Genomic DNA, 22,248 nt, shown 5'->3' on the forward strand with positions numbered 1-22,248 from the left:
TACGGAAAATTGTAATAACTGAGTACCATGGTATAAATTACATTTGCTATTCTAGTACATAACATTTATATAGATTTAAATTGGCTACCAGATAATTAAATTGCACTTATTTGTATATAGCTTCATGTTTTGTGTCTTAGACACACACACATACACACGTTTACTTAGATATCTAAATGGGGAAATTACGTAACTATATATATATATATATATATATATATAGCTATACATTTTCTAAACCTACCCCTAACCTTTACCCTACCCCTAACAGAAAACTTTCTCCATTTGTACAATTTAAAAAAAATACTTTGTTTACTTTATTTCTATGGCAGTTTTACGAATGAGGATTCCACAAAGGGAGATTTTTGGCCATTTTTTTGCTGACTTTTGGGAACAAATTTATGGTTTGTTAGGATAGGACAATATTTGGCTGAGGTACAACTATATGAAAATCTGCAATCTTGAAGGAGCAAAAATATTTAAAGTTTAAAGTTGTCTGTTTTGAAACTTTAAAGCTGTCCAAATGAAGTCTAATCAAAAATCATGTTTTGATATATTTACGGTAGGAAATTTACGAAATATCTTCATGGAACATGATTTTTACTTAATATCCTAATGATTTTTGGCATAAAAGAAAAATCGATAATTTTGGTCCAGGGTCACATATATGGTTAAGTAGGTACACATTTGTTAGATATGTGAATTGTGAGGACTTTCCAATAGATTTATATTGTTTTCATATTGACCAAACAATATTTTCTAACCCATAACCCTAAACCTACTCCTTACAGAAAAACTGTTTTCATTGTTACACTTTCATATAAAAGTCATTTAGTATTTTTAATAATTTTTCTCACAAATTTTTGGTCAAAATTTTCAGGTTTTACTATCCCATATAGAATAAACATACAGTTGAAGTCAAAAGTTTACATACACGCAGATTTTTTTTCTTTTTTTATTTGTGACCCTGGACCACAAAACCAGTCTTAAGTCGCTGGGGTATATTTGTAGCAATAGCCAAAAATACATTGAATGGGTCAAAATTATAGATTTTTCTTTTATGCCAAAAATCATTAGGAAATTAAATAAAGATCATGCTCCATGAAGATTTTTTGCAAATTCCTACTATAAATATATCAAAATGTAATTTTTGATTAGTAATATGCATTGTTAAGAACTTAATTTGGACAACTTTAAAGGTGATTTTCTCAGTATTTTGATTTTTTTTTTTGCACCCTCAGATTGCAGATTTTCAAATAGATGTATCTCGGCCAAATATTGTCCTATCCTAACAAACCATACATCAATAGAAAGCTTATTTATTGAGCTTTCATATGCTGTATACATCTCAGTTTAGTTAAATTTAACCTTATGACCCTTATTAACCTTTTGTGGTCCAGGGTCACATTTAGTATTGATCTGAATAAGATATTTCACATAAAATAAATGTTCATAGTCCACAAGAGAAAATAATTATTGTTAAAAATAATTGTTAAAAAGTTTACATGTGCTTAATTCTTAATACTGTGTTGTTACCTTAATGAGGTATTATTATTTTGAGTCCCTTGTTTGTCCTGAACAGTTCAAATCATTCAGGTCCCACAAATTCTTTGGTTTTTCAGCATTTTTGTGTATTTGGACCCTTTCCAACTTTGACTGTATGATTTTGAGATCCATCTTTTAAAACTGAGGACAACTGAGTCATATGTAACTATTACAAAAGTTTCAAACACTCACTGATGCTCTAAAAGGAAACGCAATGCATTAAGAACTTTTGAATGTGATGATCAGGCTAAATTTAACTTATTTCGTCTTGTGAGAAACATGTAAATATCTTCTGTAGCTTCTGAAGGGCAGTACTAAATGAAAAAAATATGATATTTAGACAAAACAAGACAAATGTACACATCTTCATTCTGTTCAAAAGTTTACACCCCTGGCTCTTAATGCATTGCTTTTCCTTCTAAAGCTTCAGTGAGCGTTTGGTCCCTGGTGAGCCTAAGAAAAATCTTAATTCCACATATATACACACAAATTCATGGACAAAAGTCTAAGAATGATTTTGATTGAATTATTCTTGTGTTAAAAATGTTCATCATCTTTCTGCAGCGTACACTAACAGACAAGCGCAAACTTCTGATCCGTCAACATGAGGATGCCAGGGAGCTTAAGGAGAACCTTGACAGGAGAGAACGGGTCGTCTACGACATCCTGGCCAGCTACCTGTCTGAGGAGAATATGGCTGACTATGAGCACTTTGTGAAGATGAAATCCGCCCTTATTATTGAGCAACGCAAGCTTGAGGACAAGATCAAATTAGGGGAGGAGCAGCTCAAGTGTCTGATGGACAGTCTCCCAATAGACCAGAGGACAACCAACTGAGGACTTAAAAAAACAGTTGATGCAGTGATCCAGAGCAACTCGCTCGACGTCACCCTAAATAACAGGGTTCCAAAGCAGTACTTAATGTGGTCCATTTACTGCCAATGGAATTGCATTCTGCTCATATATCGAGTGCTTCTTGTATGTCCTAGCAGATGGCATTTTGGCAAGACTCATGAAGACCCTGAAAGTGCTGGGCACTTTTAGATCATGATTTGACCAAATCACCTGTCTGAGCTTATACTTTCATGACCTTTCAATGTTACACGACCCATAGAAATGTATGGTGAAATAATAATAATTTTTAAAGACGCTTTTCATTTTTTTTTCCACATCTGTTAAAGTAGTTCATGCCCTCTCAAAACTTGACACTAGGTATGTTCAAGCCATGGTCTCTCACTGTGCTGTATCTTTTTAACCACTAGAGGGTGATAAAAGACACCAAAACAAACTCTTGTGATTCAAAAATACACTCAAAATCCCGGTGGCATAAAGCTTTGCACATGTAAGCTGTGTTTCTATTTACACCAGGAGGTTGTAATTAACTTTCGCGAATGACTTTTCGATGGTGCATTATTTCAAATGACATGTGTCACTGTCCTGGTCATGTTAAAAAATAATTCAGTGATATTTTTAGTAATTTATTTTAGCCTTTTGAATCTCTGTATATAACTAGAATAGGCTAGAATTGTATTCTTTCGCTTTATTTTAGCCGAGCAAACTACCACCTTAGTCTGCACGCTTTTATAGATGTATATCACCAAACAATGCATTGTAACATCAGAATTAGGATTGACTGTAAGTATTCTACTGTTTAAAGAATCTAAGAGACTTGCCTAAACTATATAATATTATTTCACTAAGGATTCAGTGCTCGTCTATAAAATACCAGCTGCCTTTTACTCTACCTCACGTGTATGTGTCATAATTTCAGACATTTTTGGTTTTATGCGGTCATGAATATACTCAGTGTCATATTCTAGTCTTAAAATCTCCTGTACATGTACACAGCAACTTACACAGTAGTGACAGTTTTGCAGATAGATATTCAAGATTTATTTATTCAAGAAACAAATGTGTCTAATGATCTGAGGTAAAATATTTTACATTTTTAAAATGACTGTTCCTCTCATATACACTACCAAGCCTGCATTTATTTGATTCAAAGTACAGCAAAACGTTGTTAAATGTTAAATATTTTTTACTGTTTAAAATAACTATTTTCTATATGAATATATTTTAAAATGTAACTTATTCCTGTGATTTCAAAGCTGAATTTTCAGCATCATTACTCCATTCTTCAGTGTCACATGATCCTTCAGTAATAGTATGCTGATTTGCTGATCAAGAAACATTATTATTATTATTATTATTATTTAAAACTTTTGAATACATTTTTTCAGGATTCTTTGGTTAATAGAAAGATCAGCATTTATCTGAAATAAAAAAGATAGATATCTGAAATAGATTTTGTAACATTATACACTATACCATTCAAAAGCTTGGAGTCAGTATGTTTTTATTTTTAATTTTCTTTTGGGAAAGAAATACTAGAAATTAAATCTTTTATTTTAAATTAAATCTTTTATATAAGGATGCTTCACATTGATCAAAAGTGATTATAAAGACGTTTGTAATGTTAAAAAAGATTTCTATTTCAGATAAATGCTGTTCTTCTGAACTTTTTTTATTCATCATAGAAACCAGAAAAAAAATCTACTCCACTGTTTTCAACATGGTTATAAAAATAAATGTTTTTGAGCAGCAAAATGTGACTGCAGTAATGATGCTAAAAATTCAGCTTTTAAATCACATAAATTACATTTTAAAATATATTTAAATAGAAAACAGTTATTTTAAATGGTTAAAATATTTCAGAATGTTACTATTTCTGCTGTACTTTGGATCAAATAAATGCAGGCTTGGTGAGCAGAAGAGCCTTCTTTAAAACATTAAAAATCTTACTGTTTAACTGTTTGCTGGTAGTGTAAGTGTACATCATTTTAAATATCCAATTATTATTTTTTAGGTGCTAAACTTTAATTACTTTGAGTTGGACATTTCTAGAATCCAGATCAAAGAAATGTCGTTTTGGTGTTATTATAGTGGCATGGATCAGATATCAGAAAAAAGCTATGATCAACTAATGTTTAACTTTAGATGTAGTCTTAATGTCTTGGCCAATCAGGAAATTTCCTGAGGATATAGACTTTGACAAGTAAAACGCCCGCAAAATAGAGCAAAATAATGGAACAACTAACGTAATGCTAGAGCCTATGTGTGTATATATTTTAAATATTCAATATATTTAATCTCAAAAACGCTTTATTTTAAAAGTTGAAAACAGTAATGTAATAAAAGAAAATTGTAAATAGTTTACAAGCATGCGCATTTGCTGAAGCAGCGTGGAAAAAATATTACAATATAATTACCCCTACCTTTACCCCAATGTGACCTGCTTGTGTTTACATATAAAACTACGTTACATGATCATGTAAATACACGTACAGTCAAAGACTTTATATAGTTTAACCGAGCATCTGGATAAGCCGAAGCAATATAGTTTATGGTAAGAGTAATTTAGCCTAATTCAGTGATCCAGCACGGAGTAGCTAACATTTTATTGTTTTGAATTGATCCTCCCCGCCCTCTATTATGCATTTATTGGTTATGCTACATTAATCATTAACCTCAGTTGTGTTTGACTTGTTCTTGTCAGCTCGCAAACTTGTCATTTCCGCTAGTTTGGCATAAGCGGCAGAGGTGAGGAATTCTGTCTTTAATATGAAGTGGTTTACAGTTTAGGAGATGCTTCAGAGCTCGAAACATTTCACAGGTAAGCAGGAGTTTGTTGTGGTTTATTTGTGTACGTTTTGACACTACGAAGAATGTGTATATACATTCTCAACCGGCTTTACACAAACGTTGACTATTGTGCAAAACAAGAGCTGGGAAAACTTGAAAATAGTGAAAAGGTCATATAAATAGACCAGCTGAAAGCGCTCAATATAGCCCACATACAACCCTAAATATGACCTGTTTTTGGCTATATAATATATTAGACAGTATAACATTTGGGAGTTATTTACTGGGGGCGGGAGTTGGCAAAGTGTTAAGGAAATCAATTCTCCAAAGCTCTGTTCATTTGTTGCCGTCTCTGATTCCTGTGCGTGAAGAAACTGATTATTGTAAATGACCTTTCAGCTTATACTGGAACATTCCGCAACCCCAGGTGTGCAGGGAGCTAGGCAGGAAATATTAGTGCGCTCTCTCTCTCTCTCTCTCTCTCTCTCTCTCTCTCTCTCTCTCATTCTTTCTTCTGGTCCTCTTTTTCCTCCTCTGCTTAGTCTTAAATGCATAGCCTTGTGCTTGACCTTCAACGCAGTGTCCTTTTTCCTCCCTCTGGAAACGAAGCTCGTCACGACAGTGTTACTGTCAGGGTTGTGGCACAGTGGGATGTAGGGTTCAATCCGAGCGCCTGCGTCATGTCGCAGTCCCATTCCCCTTGCTTTCTTCCTGTATTTTCCTGTATTCTCTTTACTGTCATATCGTTAAAAGTACAAAAGGACATTTAAAGGGGGTGTTTGTTGGTGGTCCATGAAAAATGCCAGTTAAAAACATTTATGTATCTTTACTTTGTGATGATTTCTCAAAAATCATGATTTATTTTTAATTTTTTTTATATTTTTGAGTGAACTACTATTTTAAAAACTCTAGAAAACAGATTTTTCTAGAGTTTTTAAAGAGGTAGTTCGCTCAAAAATGACAATTCTGTCATTATTTACTCACCCTCATGTCTTTCCAAATTTGTAAGACCTGGTGACGCAGAAGTTTCTGTCTATGAAGGGTCAGAAAGCTCTCAGATTTCATCCAAAATATCTTAATTTGTGTTCAGATGAACAAAGGTCTTACGGGTTTGGAACGACATGAGGGTGATTATTAATTAATTTCATAATTAATGAGTAATTTTCATTTTTGGGTGAACTATCTCTTTAATAGAACATGCCCTTTTAATATTTTTCAGTTAAAATTTTACTATTTTGTGGCATTTCATTAATTCATTTATTTATTTTGCTTTTGTACAATGGAAATATAAAAAAATCAATTGTTTACATTTATTGAATATTTGATTATTTAAAATTTAATTATTGAATTAATTCATAAATGAATTCCTCTTGTTGTCTATATAATATCATGCCATTAACTGTTTTCCCCCGACACAATATAAATGCATCTTATATGAAAATATACACAACCATTTAAAAGTGTGGGGTTGGTAAGATTTTTAAACACCTTTTAATGAATTCTTTTATACTCACCAAGACTGTATTTAAAAATAAATAAATAAATAAATAAAAACAGTAATAAAGCAAAATTTTCAGCAGTCATTGCTCCTATCATCATTATCACATAATTCTTCAAAAATCTTTCTAATATGCTGATTTGGTGCTTTCTTCTTATTATTATCATTAGTGTTGTTGACAGGTTTGTTGTTGTTTTTTTTTTGTTTTGTTTTTTTTTGGGGGTGGGGGTGGCTTATTCTTTTTTTCAGGATTCTTTAATAAATAGAAAGGAAAGTCCAAAAGAAATTGTAAGTGTATGATTTTACAGGGTAAAAGTATGTACTGTCACTTTTTTATCAGACAAATTTTTGAATAAAATAAATACAACCTCATCTCAGGACAAAAATGTACCTGTCGGAACTTTTTGGCAAAGCACGAAATACATTAATGTACAGATGAATGTACATATAGTACGTTTTCTGTGATGTTGGTTTTGTATGTGTACTTGAACTGTCTGTTGAGTGGCGCTATCACTCCAAATGCAAATGTAATTATTTGCGCAAGTAGATTACATACAAAGTCAATGCAAATACGTGAATTGAGGCGAATTTGCACTGGGCGATGCTAATGATGCGAAATGTGCATCGCGTTAGTTGAAAAATTTCAACTCGAGCGGAAAATTCCAAACACCATAAGTGTATTTAATTATTTGTGCGAGTATATCACATACAAAGTCAATGCAAAGACACTTTGCGCTGGGTGATGTGAATGGCACGAAATGCACAACACGTTTGTTGCAAACAGCAATATTCACCATAATTAGTGTCTTCTGCTCAAGTTGAAAAAACTAAACTAGAGCGAAACACTTGTAATGCAGTAATATGTAACACATATATTAATGCAGGATTAATACTCATCCGCCTGTGGATGGTGCTGTGAACCCAGACACATCAACATTTGGCTTTCCGGTGTATTTGGAGCTTTAAAGGAACACTCCACTTTTTTTTTGGAAATAGGCTCATTCTCCAACTCCCCCCCCCGAGTTAATAAATTGAGCTTTACCGTTTTGAAATCCATTCAGCTGTTTTCCTGTTCTGGCGATATCACTTTTAGCATAGCTTAGCATAGATCATTGAATTCTATTTGACCAATAGCATCATATTCAAAAATGACTGAGTTTTGATATTTGTTCTATTTAAAACTTTACTCTTCTGTAGTTATATTGTGTACTAATACCGGCGGAAAATGTAAAGCTGCAAATTTCTAGGCTAATAAGATTAGGAACTACACTTTCATTCCGGCGTAATAGTCAAGGAAGTTTGCTGCCGTAACATGGCCGAAGCAGGCGCAGTAATATCACGCAGCACATGTGCAAATGCTAACCTAGCTGGGAACTAATTTCAGGCACTGCATGATATTACTCCGATATTATAGCAGCCAACTTCCTTGACTATTACGCCAGAATGAAAGTGTAGATCCTAATCTTATCGGCCAAGAAAATCGCAGCTTTACATTTTCCGCCAGTATTAGTACACAATATAACTACAGAAGAGTCAAGTTTTAAATAGGTCAAATATCGAAACTCGTTGGACATTTTTGAACGCGATGCTATTGGTCTAATAGGATTCAATGATCTATGCTAAGCTATGCTAAAAGTGATATCACCAGAACAGGAGAACGGCTGAATGGGTTTCAAAACGGTAAAACTCAACTTATTTACTTGGGGGGAGTTGGAGAATGAGCCTATTTCCAAAAAAAGTGGAGTGTTCCTTTAACAACAGGTACAAACCAGCAATCTCCACCATGGTTGATAGTGTGATGTTGTTATTTGTGCGAGTGACGTGGAAAACATCCCACAAGTAGAGCAAGTGAAGTAATGCGCATATTCGCTTAGTGCTTAGTGCAAACACTCTATAAAGCTCTGTGACATTTTTAAATAACGTACCATCTGCACTACACCTAAACATACCCGATAGTATGAACAAAAGCCAATGTTACGTAAAAATGCCATCGCAAGCATGCTGTTTATGCTTGTTTTTCAATCTCTTATCTTCAGCACTTTCATCGTGAGTCTTGTTTTTCACAGGATTCGTACCCAAAGATTCCACATATTAAGTCCAGTTCTGTTCCGGCTGAGCTACCGAGCAAGCTTGTTACATCCGGAAATTGAATTATATGGAGCTGTAACCAAAACTGTTGGAAACTGCAGTGATATGTACTTACTGGTACGTATTTCGCATCTTGTGGAAAAAGTTCCCACAGGTACATTTTCGACATGAGATCAGGTAGCAACAAATAACTTCTTCAATTAAATCTAATTGACTTCAAACTCTTAAATGATATTAGTATTTTAGAAATGGTGTCCTTCAGAAAGGAAACCTCATATTTGGGTCCCTGGCATCAAAAAATTTAAACCGCCTGGTGTATATTGGGTTTTTATGCAATGGACAAATGTGTTTTTACTTTCTCTAATCTGACAGAAGTGGTATGACAGCGATGTAGCCATGCTCCTGAAGGACAGCGTGCAAACCTGAGGAGGAAATATTCACCCCCAGCTGGTGTCGGGTCTCAGCAGTTTTACCAATGGCTTACCTGGCCCAGTCAGTCCATCTGCAGTTTGCAGGTTTGGTACTTGGGTTTGTAGGATGGATAATGACAGCCTCAATTTCTGGGGTGAACGACTGGAGGATATGGTACGTAGACAATCAGACAGTCGTCACTGGAGGATTGGCCTGGGTGGGCGTATGGAGGGTCTGTTTCAACAGCCACATTTTGGACTCGGCTGAGATCTGCAAAAGCATCAGCCTTACAGATTCATTCACTCCACCAGAAATAGCAGCCGCCCAGGTGCTTTGCATGGTTGCTATTGGCGTGGGGGTGGTCGCAAACCTGTTGGCAGGAAATGTGGTGAGAAATGCCATTTTTGGAGTTGACAGTGGGCATCTCAGATTGACCTTTGTGATCGCGGGCTCCTTGTACTGGCTGACTGCAGCGTGTTCGCTGATCCCTGTGTTTTGGAATATGAATTCTGTGGTGGCGAATCTCACTATAGACTTTCCACCCGACTTCTACTTGCCTTCTGCTCCAGTAAAACAGGAAGTGGGTCCAGGGATTGGAATTGGGATTGGCTCAGGTGGCCTGCTCATTGTAAGTGGACTACTCTTAATGTGCTACAGGTATCCCATAACCAAGATGCCTAAGAGTGGAGAAACGGGACATTTTGACAATAATCTAAGGGATGAAGGCTTTCTTGGTGCAATTAAAGAGAGTGTAAATGAGGGGATGGTCAACCCAGCCTATGAATCAGAAAAGATTTAATAATAAAGTGTATCACTCTGTGGAAGGACGTTGAAGGCTCTAAACACAATTTCTCATAATCTTTGACTGTTTGAGAAAAACTTGTATATCTAAGGACCCTAAATCATAATACGGTTTATTTATGTGAATGTAATGTAATTATATGATCATTAAAGTGATAAACAGAAATAAAGGCAAGCACTTTCAACTTTGATGCCATTTTATTGGTATAAAATTGTCTATAAGAGATAACATTTTACAGTTGTCTTATTATTTGTGACGTAATGTTCACTCAATGCTTTAAGAGTATACTCACCTAAATGTTTGTAATGCATGTATGTGTCTATATATAAGCTGAATTTTCAGCATCGATTACTCTGGTTTTTAAAATCCTTTAATAAATAGAACAGAATTTATTTGAAATACAATATTTGTGTAAGTCTTTACTGTCACGTGTGAAAAAATATTCTAAAAAAAGTGATAAACGGTAATAAAAGTGTATATATATATATATATATATATATATATATATATATATACTGCCAGTCAAAAACATTTTTAATGTTTTTTGGAACTAATTTCTATTTGAATATATTTTAAAATGTAATTTATTCCTTGTGACATTTATAACGTTACAAAGGATTTCTATTTCAGATAAATGCTGTTCTTCTGATCTTTCTATTCATCAAAGAAACCTGAAAAAATTCTACTCAGCTGCTTTCAAAATAATAATATTAATTAATGTTTTTTGAGCAGCAAATCAGAATATTAGAATGATTTCTGAAGGACCGTGTGACTGGAGTAATGATGCTAAAAAATTCAGCTTTTAAATCACAGGAATAAATAACATTTTAAAATATATTCAAATAGAAAACAGTTATTTTAAATAGTAAAAATATTTCCAAATTTTACTGTTTTTTGGCTGTACTTTAGATCAAATAAATACAGTCTTGGTGAACTTCCTTAAAAAACATTTAAAAACTTTTGACTGGTAGTCTATACACAGGGTTTAATTTATTCCTGTAATGGTAAAGCTGAATTTTCAGCAGCTATTACTCTGGTTTTCAGTGTCACATGATCCTTAAAAGGTTGTAAAGGTATTATTCTAATTAATATAATTTTTATTTTACAGTAAAAGTGATCATTAAAAATTGACTAGTGCTATATGAACTGTTTTCTGTTGTTGATAAGATTCAACGTCTATCTATACTTGTCAGTACTATTATTTGTCTGCCACTAAAAGCTGTAAGCTCAAAATATCTTGCATTTGATTTAAGATATGATTTAGCTGAGTAAGAGTGGATCTTTGAGCGGGGACAAGGTGATTTCAGAGGAAATAACCCCTGCCATGAGTGGAATGAACTTTACTGTTATTTCACAGCTTGATACTTGCCCTTATTACTGTGTTTTTCAACACCCCCCGTGGGCTTTGAGTTTGTTACATGCCAACATTTAATCTTGTTAAAATTGAACATTAATTTTGACAAATCCCACTGAATATTACGTGATTTTCTTCTGTTATAAAACCACCTAATCCCTCTGACAAAGGGAAATCATTTCTTGCCAATTAAAGGTGCTTTTGTTTTCTGTGTTGGTTAGTCCATCAAAGTCCCTTTAGAAAGATCTATATAAAACACTCAAAAACGTATACAAAAGAAGAGGTGTTAAGGCTCATAAGAATTGCGACTGGAGAATTTGTCTGCCAGGATGGACTCCCATGGCCATTGGCGATTTGACATGTATTGTTCTGAGAGAGGTGAAAGAAACATCCTGACAGAGAAGAGCCAAGACCGCTTACTGAGATGATCGCATTGTCTTAGAGAACGGCAGCTATAGCACAAACACATTTCTGCTTGCATGTGACCAAGAGCGGGGCGTGATGTTGGTGGAATTAAACAAGCTTTTATGGAGCTCAGTATGAAACCTCCTTTACAACAGTCTCAGTGCCTCAAAAGGATGGAAGAGTGATATCAAAACAATAGAGTTTCTTTATTGAAAACCCCAGTCTGTTCATGCAGCATATGAGAAGTGCGACATGAGACTGCTCATATTATCATACATGCTGTGATAAGAAAGTGAAAACAAAGGTGAAGGGCAATGAACAATATCAGAGTTCTTTCAACAGTATCAGAGTTCAGCATAATCATGAGAGATAAAATAGTTTATCAGTTCTTTGTTGTAGAATAACTATAGTTGCATTAATTATGAAATCTCACTTTTTGCATGGAAGATACACCACCGTTCAAAAGTTTGGGGTCAGTACATTTTTTTTTTTATTTTTTTTTTTAAGAAATGAATACTTTTATTCACCAAGGATGTATTAAGTTAGTAATTAAAAGTTTATTGAAAGTTAATAATAAATAATTTACATTGTTATAAAAAAATTATATTTTGAATAAACACTGTACTTTTAAAACTTGTTATTCATGAAAGAATCCTGAAAAAAAAAATATTTGCTGTTGATATTATCCAACATTGATCATTCTAATAATAAATCAGCATATTACTGTTTTAATATTACTGTTTTTTTCCTGTATTCTTAATCAAATAAATGCAGCCTTGATGAGCATAAGATACTTCTTTAAAGACTATTACAAGTCTTACTGACCCCAAACTTTTGAACGGTAGTGTATATGAGGACCAAAGGTAGTATATTATCCCTTTGGATTTTTAGTGTTTTGAATTAAAGTTTAACTGCTTAATGGTTTATAAACTGATTATGAATGTAGTCATTTTGCTTGTGGGCCTCAATTGCGTCAGTCTTAACCTCTTAACCTTAACATATTTCGAGTCTCAATTAGTATAAATGGCAAATTTCCACTATTTCAGACAAAATTGCATATGCATTAGATTATACAATAAATTAAATGGGCTATGAAAAAATAGTTTTACTTCAAATAATTATGCACTTGTATTCATTCGTTTTAATTTTATAGGTCATTCTTTTCAAATAATTGGTACCGTTTCTAAACTGTGCTAAACTGTTATGTAGTTTTGGTGTATTGTGGGTGTGTACCGCAGGGTGTGTTGTGTGATCATTTGCTGGGTGTGCATGTGATCACACTGCTGGGTGTGTTGCGTGATCAGCACTGCTGGTGCACAGTGTTTTTTGGCGTCAGATTTTCACCTGTGAGAAACCACTGGCATTTATAAACTATCTTGTTATTTTTTTTAAGTATCTCCGCTGGCCTTGAGCTGCAGCTTGTATCTCATCTACACAGAGGTCATCTTACCCTCTGCTGTTTGGTTCTGCCCTTTTGCATAGCAAAGCAACTAAGTAAAGGGTATCAACTCCAATGAGTAACACCAATAATTAAGGACTTGATGGTATAATTTTACTTGAGGACATTCATTACAAGTCTGTATACTAAACCTGCTCCACAGTTTTTTTTTTTTTTGTCAGATTCAGGGAGTGTTCATACATATATATGCTTGCATGAAGAAGGTTGTCTAAGCTTGTGCTCATAGTTTCTTGTAATAATGAGTTAAAAAGTAATAATATCCTGAAAAAAAATATATCTCGTTATAATGAGAAATTTATTTGCAATAATGACTTAGTATCTTGTTATAATGACTTAACATCTTATAATAATGAGAAACTTTCTCGTAATAATGACTTAATTTCTCATAATAATGACTTAATTTCTCGTAATAATGAGAAACTTTCTTGTAATAATAAGAAACATTCTCATAATAATGTGAAACTTTATCGTAATAAGAAACTTTCACGTAATAATGACGTAATTTCTCTTAATAATGACTTAATTTCTCGTAATGATGAGAAACTATCGTAAAAAGAAACTTTCTCGTAATAAGAAACTTCTCATAATAATGACTTAGTATCTCGTAATAATGACAAACTTTCTCATAATATTGACTTAATTTCTCGTAATTATGACTTAATTTCTCGTAATGATGAGGAACTTTATCGTAAAAAGAAACTTTCTCCTAATAATGAGAAACTTTATCGTAATATGAAACTTTCTCATAATAATGAGAAACTTTATCGTAATAAGAAACTTTCTCGTAATAATGACTTAATTTCTCATAATAATGACTTAATTTCTAGTAATGATGAGGAACTTTATCGTAAAAAGAAACTTTGTCGTAATAATGAGAAACTTTCTCGTAATAATGACTTAATTTCTCATAATAATGACTTAATTTCTCGTAATGATGAGGAACTTTATCGTAATAAGAAACTTTCTCATAATAATGAGAAACTTTATCGTAATAAGAAACTTTCTCATAATAATGAGAAACTTTATCGTAATAAGAAACTTTCTCGTAATAAGAAACTTTCTCGTAATAATGAGAAACTTTATCGTAATAAGAAACTTTCTCGTAATAATGACTTAGTATCTCATAATAATGAGAAACTTTCTCGTAATAATGACTTAATTTCTCGTAATGATGAGGAACTTTATCGTAAAAAGAAACATTCTCGTAATAATGAGAAACTTTATCGTAATAAGAAACTTTCTCGTAATAATGACTTAGTATTTCGTAATAATGAGAAACTTTCTCGTAATAATGACTTAATTTCTCGTAATGATGAGAAACTTTCTCGTAATAATGACTTAATTTCTCGTAATGATGAGGAACTTTATCGTAAAAAGAAACTTTCTCGTAATAATGAGAAACTTTATCGTAATAAGAAACTTTCTCGTAATAATGACTTAGTATCTCGTAATAATGAGAAACTTTCTCGTAATAATGACTTAGTATCTCGTAATAATGAGAAACTTTCTCGTAATAATGACTTAGTATCTCGTAATAATGAGAAACTTTCTCGTAATAATGACTTAGTATCTCGTAATAATGAGAAACTTTCTCGTAATAATGACTTAATTTCTCGTAATGATGAGGAACTTTATCGTAAAAAGAAACTTTCTCGTAATAATGAGAAACTATCGTAATAAGAAACTTTCTCGTAATAATGACTTAGTATCTCGTAATAATGAGAAACTTTCTCGAAATAATGACTTAATTTCTCGTAATGATGAGAAACTTTATCGTAATAAGAAACTTTCTCGTAATAATGAGAAACTTGATCTTAATAAGAAACTTTCTCATAATAATGAGAAACTTTCTCGTAATAATGAGAAACTTTGTCGTAATAATGACTTAATTTCTTGTAATAATGAGAAACTTTATCGAAATAAGAAACTTTCTTGTAATAATGAGAAACTTTATCGTAATAAGAAACTTTCTTGAAATAATGAGAAACTTTATCGTAATAAGAAACTTTCTTGTAATAATGAGTTTTCCATTCTATGACACCTATAATTTATTTCTCGTAATAATGTGAAACCTTCTTGTAATAAGAAACTTTATCGTAATAATGAGAAACTTTATCGTAATAAAAAACATTCTCGTAATAATGAAAACTTTCTCGTAATAATGACTGTTTCTCATAATAATAAGAAACTTTCTCATAATAATATGAAACTCTTGTAATAATGACTTAGTTTCTCGTAATAATGAAAAAATTTCGTAATAATAGGAAACTTTCTAGTAATAATGACTTAACGTTATATAGAGAAACCTTCTCGTAATTTTGACTTTTCTACATTTATTCCAGAATAACAACTCGAGGCAGTAACAATTTGAACAGTATTTTGTGAGCTTATGTTCAACTATTCTCTTAACTTTGAACTATTTCTAAATAGATAGATAGATAGATAGATAGATAGATAGATAGATTGATAGATTGATAGATTGATAGGTTGATAGATAGATAGACCAGTATCCCTGCATTTATTTCATGAGTTTCATGGTTTCTTTTTACTAAAATACTCAGACGTTACATAAAATAAGTAGCATTTCCAGTGATTTCCAGCAAGCATATTTGTATTTATTTTACTTATTGTTCTCTAAGGAAAAAGATATTAAAAGGAAAGTTATGAAACCACATAATTTACAAATATATGACCAAATCCAGTGTTTGTGAATGGTGTTTATCTTGTATGTTTACCATTTAGTTTCATGTGAGCGTTTATCAGCTTCTTTCACTCCTGATTGTTTGCAGTGAGCTGCATTAGGACATTGTTCCTAATGAGTCGAAGACGCACCATTTCCCCTTTCTGAGAGCACAGGGTACATTCCCCTCCCAACCAGAAGCTGGAAATGAGTGTTAATAGCTAAACATCTAAGTCTAAACATACCGCCCTTTTTCATTTTCACTATCAATATCCATCGCAGGAAGTTCAGGGCACAATCTATGTGGCGCCTTCAAGTCTAAGAAAACATTTTGTCCATATACCATATTTCTATCATGCCTGAAGAAATGTACATGGTGTACATTTTCTGTGCTTGGATTCATCTACCTTTTCCCATGTTAAAGGGATATTTTATCCAAAAATGAAAATTCTGTCATTAATTACTCACTCTAATGTCGTTCCAAACCTGTAAGACCTTTATCTTCAAAAGACAAATTAAGATATTTTGGATTAAATCCAAAGGCTTTCTGATCCTGCATAGACAGTATTGCAACTGACACATTCAAGGCTCAGAAAGGTAGTAAGAACATTGATAAAATAGTCCATGTGACATCAGTGGTTATGCACCATGCAGTGGTTATGCACAAGAATATTTTTGTGCACAAAGAAACTAAAATAACGACTTTATTCAACAATTTCTTCTCTTCTGTTGTGATACAGGAGCCAGTGTTCTGAAATAAAATGTCCATCTTTCTTTCACTCTTAAAAATAAAGGTGCTTCACGATGCCATAGTAGAACCTTTTTGTCTAAATGGTTCCATAAAGAACCTCTAACATCTGAAGAACCTTTCTGTTGCACAAAAGATTCTTTGTGACAAAAGAAGGTCCTTTAGATTATAAAAAGGTGAGAAAGAGATGGTTCTTTGTGGAACTAAAAATGGTTCTTTTATGGCATCACTGTGAAGAACATTTTAAAGCACCTTTATTTTTAAGAGTGTAAACAGGGCACAGCACATCCAGGTTTTACATCAGAATGGATCGAAGACTGACACGGAAGAGAAGAAATTTTAGTTTTCTTTGAGCACAAAAATTATCTTCATAACATTACGATTGAACCACCTATTTATCAATGTCCTAACTACCTTTCTGGGCCTTGAATGGGGTTGTTGCGTTGCTGTCTATGCAAGATCAGAGGGCTCTGAGATTTTATCAAAATGATCTTAATTTGTGTTCAGAAGATAAACTAAGGTCTTACAGGTTTGTAACGATGTGAGGGTGAGAAATTAATGACATACTTTTTGAGTGGAATATTTCTTTACAGGATCATTTTCATGTAGAGATGTAGGATGGGGCTGTACCTGTTGCAGTATTCGGGTGGAAAGGAGCCCCCTGTCTCCTTCTAACCTGGTCAAATCAAAGTAATGATGGAGAGGAGGAGGCGACACTGTTTGGCATTCCTCAGAGAACACACTGCTCATTAGAGCCTTCATTAAACACAGCTTAGTCTCTATTCTGATAGGCAGACCATCAGAGACAATTACACTCAAGCAGGCATTTATACTGCCATTAGCTCCCTTGACTAAGCACCAGAAAACCAAATCTAATTTTCTTTGATTTATCCTTTTTGTACTCTTGTTTGAAACATTTTTTAGGAAAATAAAATAAAAAATCAATAAAACTGATTTTTTAACAATTAAACATTTTTATTTTAATTTAAAAAATGTGAGCTATGAAAGACCGTGGGGCATTTTTTTTGGCCCATGTAATTGTTAGAATGGCCAAGGATCAGCAATCTCCACGTAAAACTGATCGGGAAGACCAAACCGTAAGTTGTAGAGACTTGAAACTTGGAGGGATGGTAGCAGTCCCACCTTCTACAATGTCACCAATGTTCGCCCCAATCGGCCTGACGTGGGCGCTACAGTGATCAAAAGTACGAAATCACTCATAACTCCTTATGAGATACTTTTCATCGCAGGCTCAAGTGTCTTGTGTTGTTGGAATCCTTGGCTTACGCCGGACAAAACACATGCCTCAGATTTGTCCATCAGCCTGGGCAAAGTATTTGGATCCAAATATTTTGCCTTTAAAAAAAAAAAAAAAAAAAAAAACTACTTTTGCAAATTAGTCCTAGGTTTTTCACCCAATCAGAATCAAACCAATGCAAAAAGATTCTCTGGAGAGTGAACATAAATAATGATCAAAATAAGTTTGATCCATTGCAAAGGGACGCCAAAACGTTTGAAAGAGGCAGGGCTGCCTTTACTAAAATGGCTATAACTTTTGAACAGAATGAAATATATTTGACAATATCACAATGTATATGTAAGATCTTAATCTGAGGTCATAAGAAAAAAATGTCAGATCCTAGCCACTTGGTGACACTGTAAGAGGGAAAACCATAAAAATGGCCATAATTACACAACCATTTGTCTTATCGATGTGAAAATCGTTGCACACAGTCTTGGTCCAAAGTTTTGTATCTCAGAAAACATGGCCGTCATATGCCATGAACTTTGAGCATCTGTTAGACAAGGTTAATGGAGGCAGAATGGAATGAAACTGTTTGACTCACAGCTCAAAAGGTCTGTGAGAAATTTGAAAGAAATCGGCCACTCGGGGGCAATATCACATTTTCATGAGCATAAATGATTGTGTATTGCATGTTCTTCACACATACACATTTTATCCATATTATACAATAGACCTCCTCATTCTGAACATTTGCCTCTAGAACCACTGCAGTTAATCAAACCATTCATTAAATGATTGAGAAGATGTGAAAAACCTACATTTGCAAACTAGTCTGGTTTGGAGCTAGTCTAGTCTGGAAAAAAACACTGCAGTACAATTCTCTGGACAAGGTCAATCATTTAAAAAAAAAAGTTTAAATTTACCCTTTGGGAAGCTATAAGAGGGACGTTTACAAAACGGGCCTGTCCAAATATACTCAAAAGCCTATAAAGGCTACACTGTAAAAAGTTTTCACCAGATTCAACTTAAAAACTTAAGTTGAGCAGCTGCCTTAAGTTTTTAAGTTAAATCAGCTTAAAACTACAAGTCATTTTAACTTATTACATTAAAAATGAGTTGATATAACTTGTGAGTTTAAATGACTTAAGTTGATTTAACTTACAGTCTTAAGGCAGCTGCTAAACTTAAGTTTTTAAGTTGAAACTGGTGAAAACATTTTACAGTTTACATGAAAACTCAAAACTTCACAAAACCTCTTAAGCACATGCAACAGGTGATTCTAAACAAGCATGCAAAGTTTGAGGGAGATCAAACTGGCGCTATAACAGTCATAAACATTAAGAAACATATTTCTGTGGTAAATTACCAGGATTGGTCAAAAATGCTTCTTTTAAATGAACTGATTATGGCTTTAGGTGGTTACAGGCTTGCTAAATAATATGTCTTTTTTTATATGTGCTTAAATGTCTTAAAATGCTTAAACCCTGATAATCACTGCCCCATATAGTGCATAATATTATATAAAATACGTGTAAATAAGTATCTTTTATTTTTTTATTTTTTTGTACTAAAAAAATGACAGTATTCTGGATTAGTACAAGTTGATTTTTTGGTGCTGTTTACAAACAATGATCTCCAAACAATGGGTGCTTCTCAAACGGAAAGCTGCATCCTAGTGAGGATGCGTCCTTCCTCGTCCATTCCTTCTGAGTTTTCTGTGTGACGGTCACTGCACAAAAATACTATTTAAATTACAATTCGAAGAATACTTCATATTACAAATCTGACATTCTAATCATGCAGCACATGCAACTATCTGTGATCTTCCAGTGGTTCTCATTATGCACAGTTTAGCTTTACATGCTTCATTTACAACAAAACAATTACAAGAAAACATAATGCATTCCTCTCCAAAATCATCAGTGGCTTGATGACGTGCCAGCCGGGATATGCAGCCTTACTAGGACACATCCTTCCTACTGAGAAGCACTGTATTGCCTTTGCAGATGGCACTGAGTACTGAATGTTCAGTGTACAAATGCACACGCACACACAAAGACCAAAATCTTATCTTTATGCTTTTCTGTACTAGCGTGTATATATAATTTGTATATTATGTATATAATATGCACATTAAGGCAATATTTGTGATCAAAATTCCACAAAAGAAGTCAAGAAAAAACATTATTGTCACTTTTTCAATTACTACATCGCTATCAAAGCAATTGAAAACATATTGGCAATTTTTCAATTTCAAAACATTACTGATAATACAAATAATCAGACTACTCAGATATTAAAGGATAAATGCATCATAATAATGCTTTACCTGTTTCAAGGGTTTCATTTATGCATACACAGAATGTAAGTATAAATGTTTTCCAAAGGAAAAAAAGTTTTTTTTTCCTGTTCCATCAACATTAATAGGCATTTCACCTCAAAAGTACCTCAAACGTACTCAGTACGTTTTCTCGCACCGTCGATAGTTCTGATCTCCTGCCTTTGATGGTGATACACCAGATGTGGTTCACTGTCTCTGGAATAAGAGCAAGAGGCAAATAACAGCGTGGCTGCCACAATGTCAAGAAGTCCTGCAGCCCATCCGATGAACAGCGCGTCCCCAAACTCTGAACGTGGCACTCCGTGAGGCACGGTCTCATCAAAGAACTTCATAACAATATCGTGAGCAATATAGGAGATGGGAAAGAGCACAAACAATCCAGCGATGCATAAAAACACACCAGCCGTGATCTTCAAACCTCGCTTGGTCTTCTGTCCCTCCTCAGTCTTACAGCAATTGATCTGACTCATGGCAGGGATGGCGAGGAGAAGTCCGAGGAGACATGTGGCATCCGAAATACATATCAGAACACGGGCCAGCATGATCTTCGGTTCGAGGCCTAGGATGGTTTCATAGGGGCGACACTCTGTGCCAGCGACCTCCTGGACCACGCAAGCCTCCCAAAGCCCTTGTTCGTAGCTCTCCATGCTCAATAGTTCAGTAGAAAGTGACAACCATTGAGGCATAATGGTGGCCGCCAGCGTACAAAACCAGCCCCCTGTCCCGAGCAGCATTCCGAGCAGTTCCAGAACCACCATGCATGGGTTGGTCATGGTTACCTCTGACTACCTGGTCCTTTTTGGGGTCTGACAGCCCTCAGGTTTGGCTGGCACCTCAAGAATAAGCGAGAAGAACCGAAGTAGCACCTTGGATCCAGATACTGTAGAGTTCTGCTGCAGGTTCTTCACAGTCCGTCGGTCTTCAGTAAGAGGCACTTATCATCTGAGCATAAGAGGTAGAGGAAATGTGCACATGGGCACTCAAACTTTAGGCCCTGCCCTCTAGGATCCTTTTTAGTGAGAGAAAGAGAGCAAGAGAGAGAGAGATGTTTTTTATTCAGACCCTGGTCTACCAGGAGGAGACCAAAGGCCACACAGGATGCCATTAAACTGTAGACAGGATGCCATTAAAATCATGATTGTTGTCATTTTCAAGGGACAAACTATTTGGAATTTACTACGTCATTATAGTTTGTTTGTATCTTTTCATTTGGTTTCCCTGCTATCAGCAACAGCACTTTTGCCGTAGGGGTTGCCATAGGGAAAAGTGAAAGGAACATTTTAACTGTTTCTAAAGTTTTTTTTTCTCTCTAAGGAACGAATGGGTGAGATAAGCTTTGCTAATTGCCTGCCAGTCTATTCTCTGACGCAAAGGAGATCACGCCAAATATGCGATGTGTACCTACATGGGGATCTTTGATGCCTGCCGACAACTCTTGCATTGTTTTTTTTTTTTTTTTCATCAATTTAAGGGAAAAAGGTGTCTGGTATATATATATATTATATATTATTGTCTCTGTATATTTTTATATTTTTTATATTTTTATTTTATCTTTTATATTATTGATTTTCATCAATTTAAGGGAAAAAGTTGTCTGCCTTATTTTTATGCTATTATTTTATTTTATATGATCTTATTTAATTTTCCATGTTTTCTTTCTCATAGATTTATCCATTTAAGGGAAAATGTTGTCTGCCTTATTTTTATAATTTTTTTATTTAATTTAATTTAATTTAACTTTATTTTTATTTCCTATGTTTTCTGTCTTTATATATATATATATATATATATATATATATATATATATATATATATATATATATATATATATATATATATATCACATATATCAATTTATGGGGGGAAAGTTGTCTGCCTTATTTTTTATTATTTTATTTTATTTTATATTGTCATCAATTTAAGGGAAAAAAGTTGTCTGCCTCATTTTTATTATTTTAGTTTAGTTTAGTTTTTATTTAGTTTTATTTTATTTTAGTTTACTTTATTTATTTTAGTTTAGTTTTCCCAT

At 33.7% G+C, this 22,248-nt stretch overlaps 3 protein-coding genes across 4 annotated transcripts in view; 2 read left to right on the top strand and 1 right to left on the bottom strand.

Annotated features, from left to right (window-relative positions):
* LOC141346779 (protein Shroom2-like) overlaps positions 1 to 3,035 on the top strand; it is a 61,528-nt gene extending 58,493 nt beyond the window's left edge. The window contains exon 10 of the mRNA XM_073851736.1: positions 2,110 to 3,035. Within this exon, the coding sequence (XP_073707837.1) occupies positions 2,110 to 2,382 (273 nt within the window). The 3' untranslated portion in view covers positions 2,383 to 3,035. The remainder of the gene's footprint in view (positions 1 to 2,109) is intronic.
* Positions 3,036 to 5,081: 2,046 nt separating this feature from the next.
* Positions 5,082 to 10,161, top strand: LOC141346778 (claudin-34-like). 2 transcript variants are annotated; one of them, XM_073851734.1, is made up of 3 exons: positions 5,082 to 5,218; positions 8,752 to 8,890; positions 9,146 to 10,161. In XM_073851734.1, the coding sequence occupies exon 3, from the start codon at positions 9,249 to 9,251 to the stop codon at positions 9,981 to 9,983; it is 735 nt and encodes a 244-aa protein (XP_073707835.1). In that variant the 5' UTR covers positions 5,082 to 5,218; positions 8,752 to 8,890; positions 9,146 to 9,248; the 3' UTR covers positions 9,984 to 10,161. The 2 variants fall into 2 exon arrangements, with proteins under 2 accessions (XP_073707835.1, XP_073707836.1); XM_073851735.1 differs by lacking the exon at positions 8,752 to 8,890 and having other exon boundaries at positions 5,126 to 5,218.
* A 9,801-nt stretch (positions 10,162 to 19,962) lies between these two features.
* LOC141347456 (putative claudin-24) lies at positions 19,963 to 21,134 on the bottom strand. Its single transcript, XM_073852476.1, has one exon. It carries the CDS (start codon positions 20,990 to 20,992, stop codon positions 20,327 to 20,329), a length of 666 nt encoding a protein of 221 aa, XP_073708577.1. The 5' UTR covers positions 20,993 to 21,134; the 3' UTR covers positions 19,963 to 20,326.
* Between the last annotated feature and the right edge of the window lie 1,114 nt (positions 21,135 to 22,248).

The sequence above is a fragment of the Garra rufa genome, chromosome 12 (genome assembly GCF_049309525.1).
Source record: "Garra rufa chromosome 12, GarRuf1.0, whole genome shotgun sequence".
Classification (NCBI taxonomy): Eukaryota; Metazoa; Chordata; class Actinopteri; order Cypriniformes; family Cyprinidae; genus Garra; species Garra rufa.

Bases quoted from the DNA above. Each gene is read 5' to 3' on its own strand.
- LOC141347456 (XM_073852476.1), bottom strand. From the start codon at position 20,992: ATGACCAACCCATGCATGGTGGTTCTGGAACTGCTCGGAATGCTGCTC.
- LOC141346778 (XM_073851734.1), top strand. From the start codon at position 9,249: ATGGCTTACCTGGCCCAGTCAGTCCATCTGCAGTTTGCAGGTTTGGTA.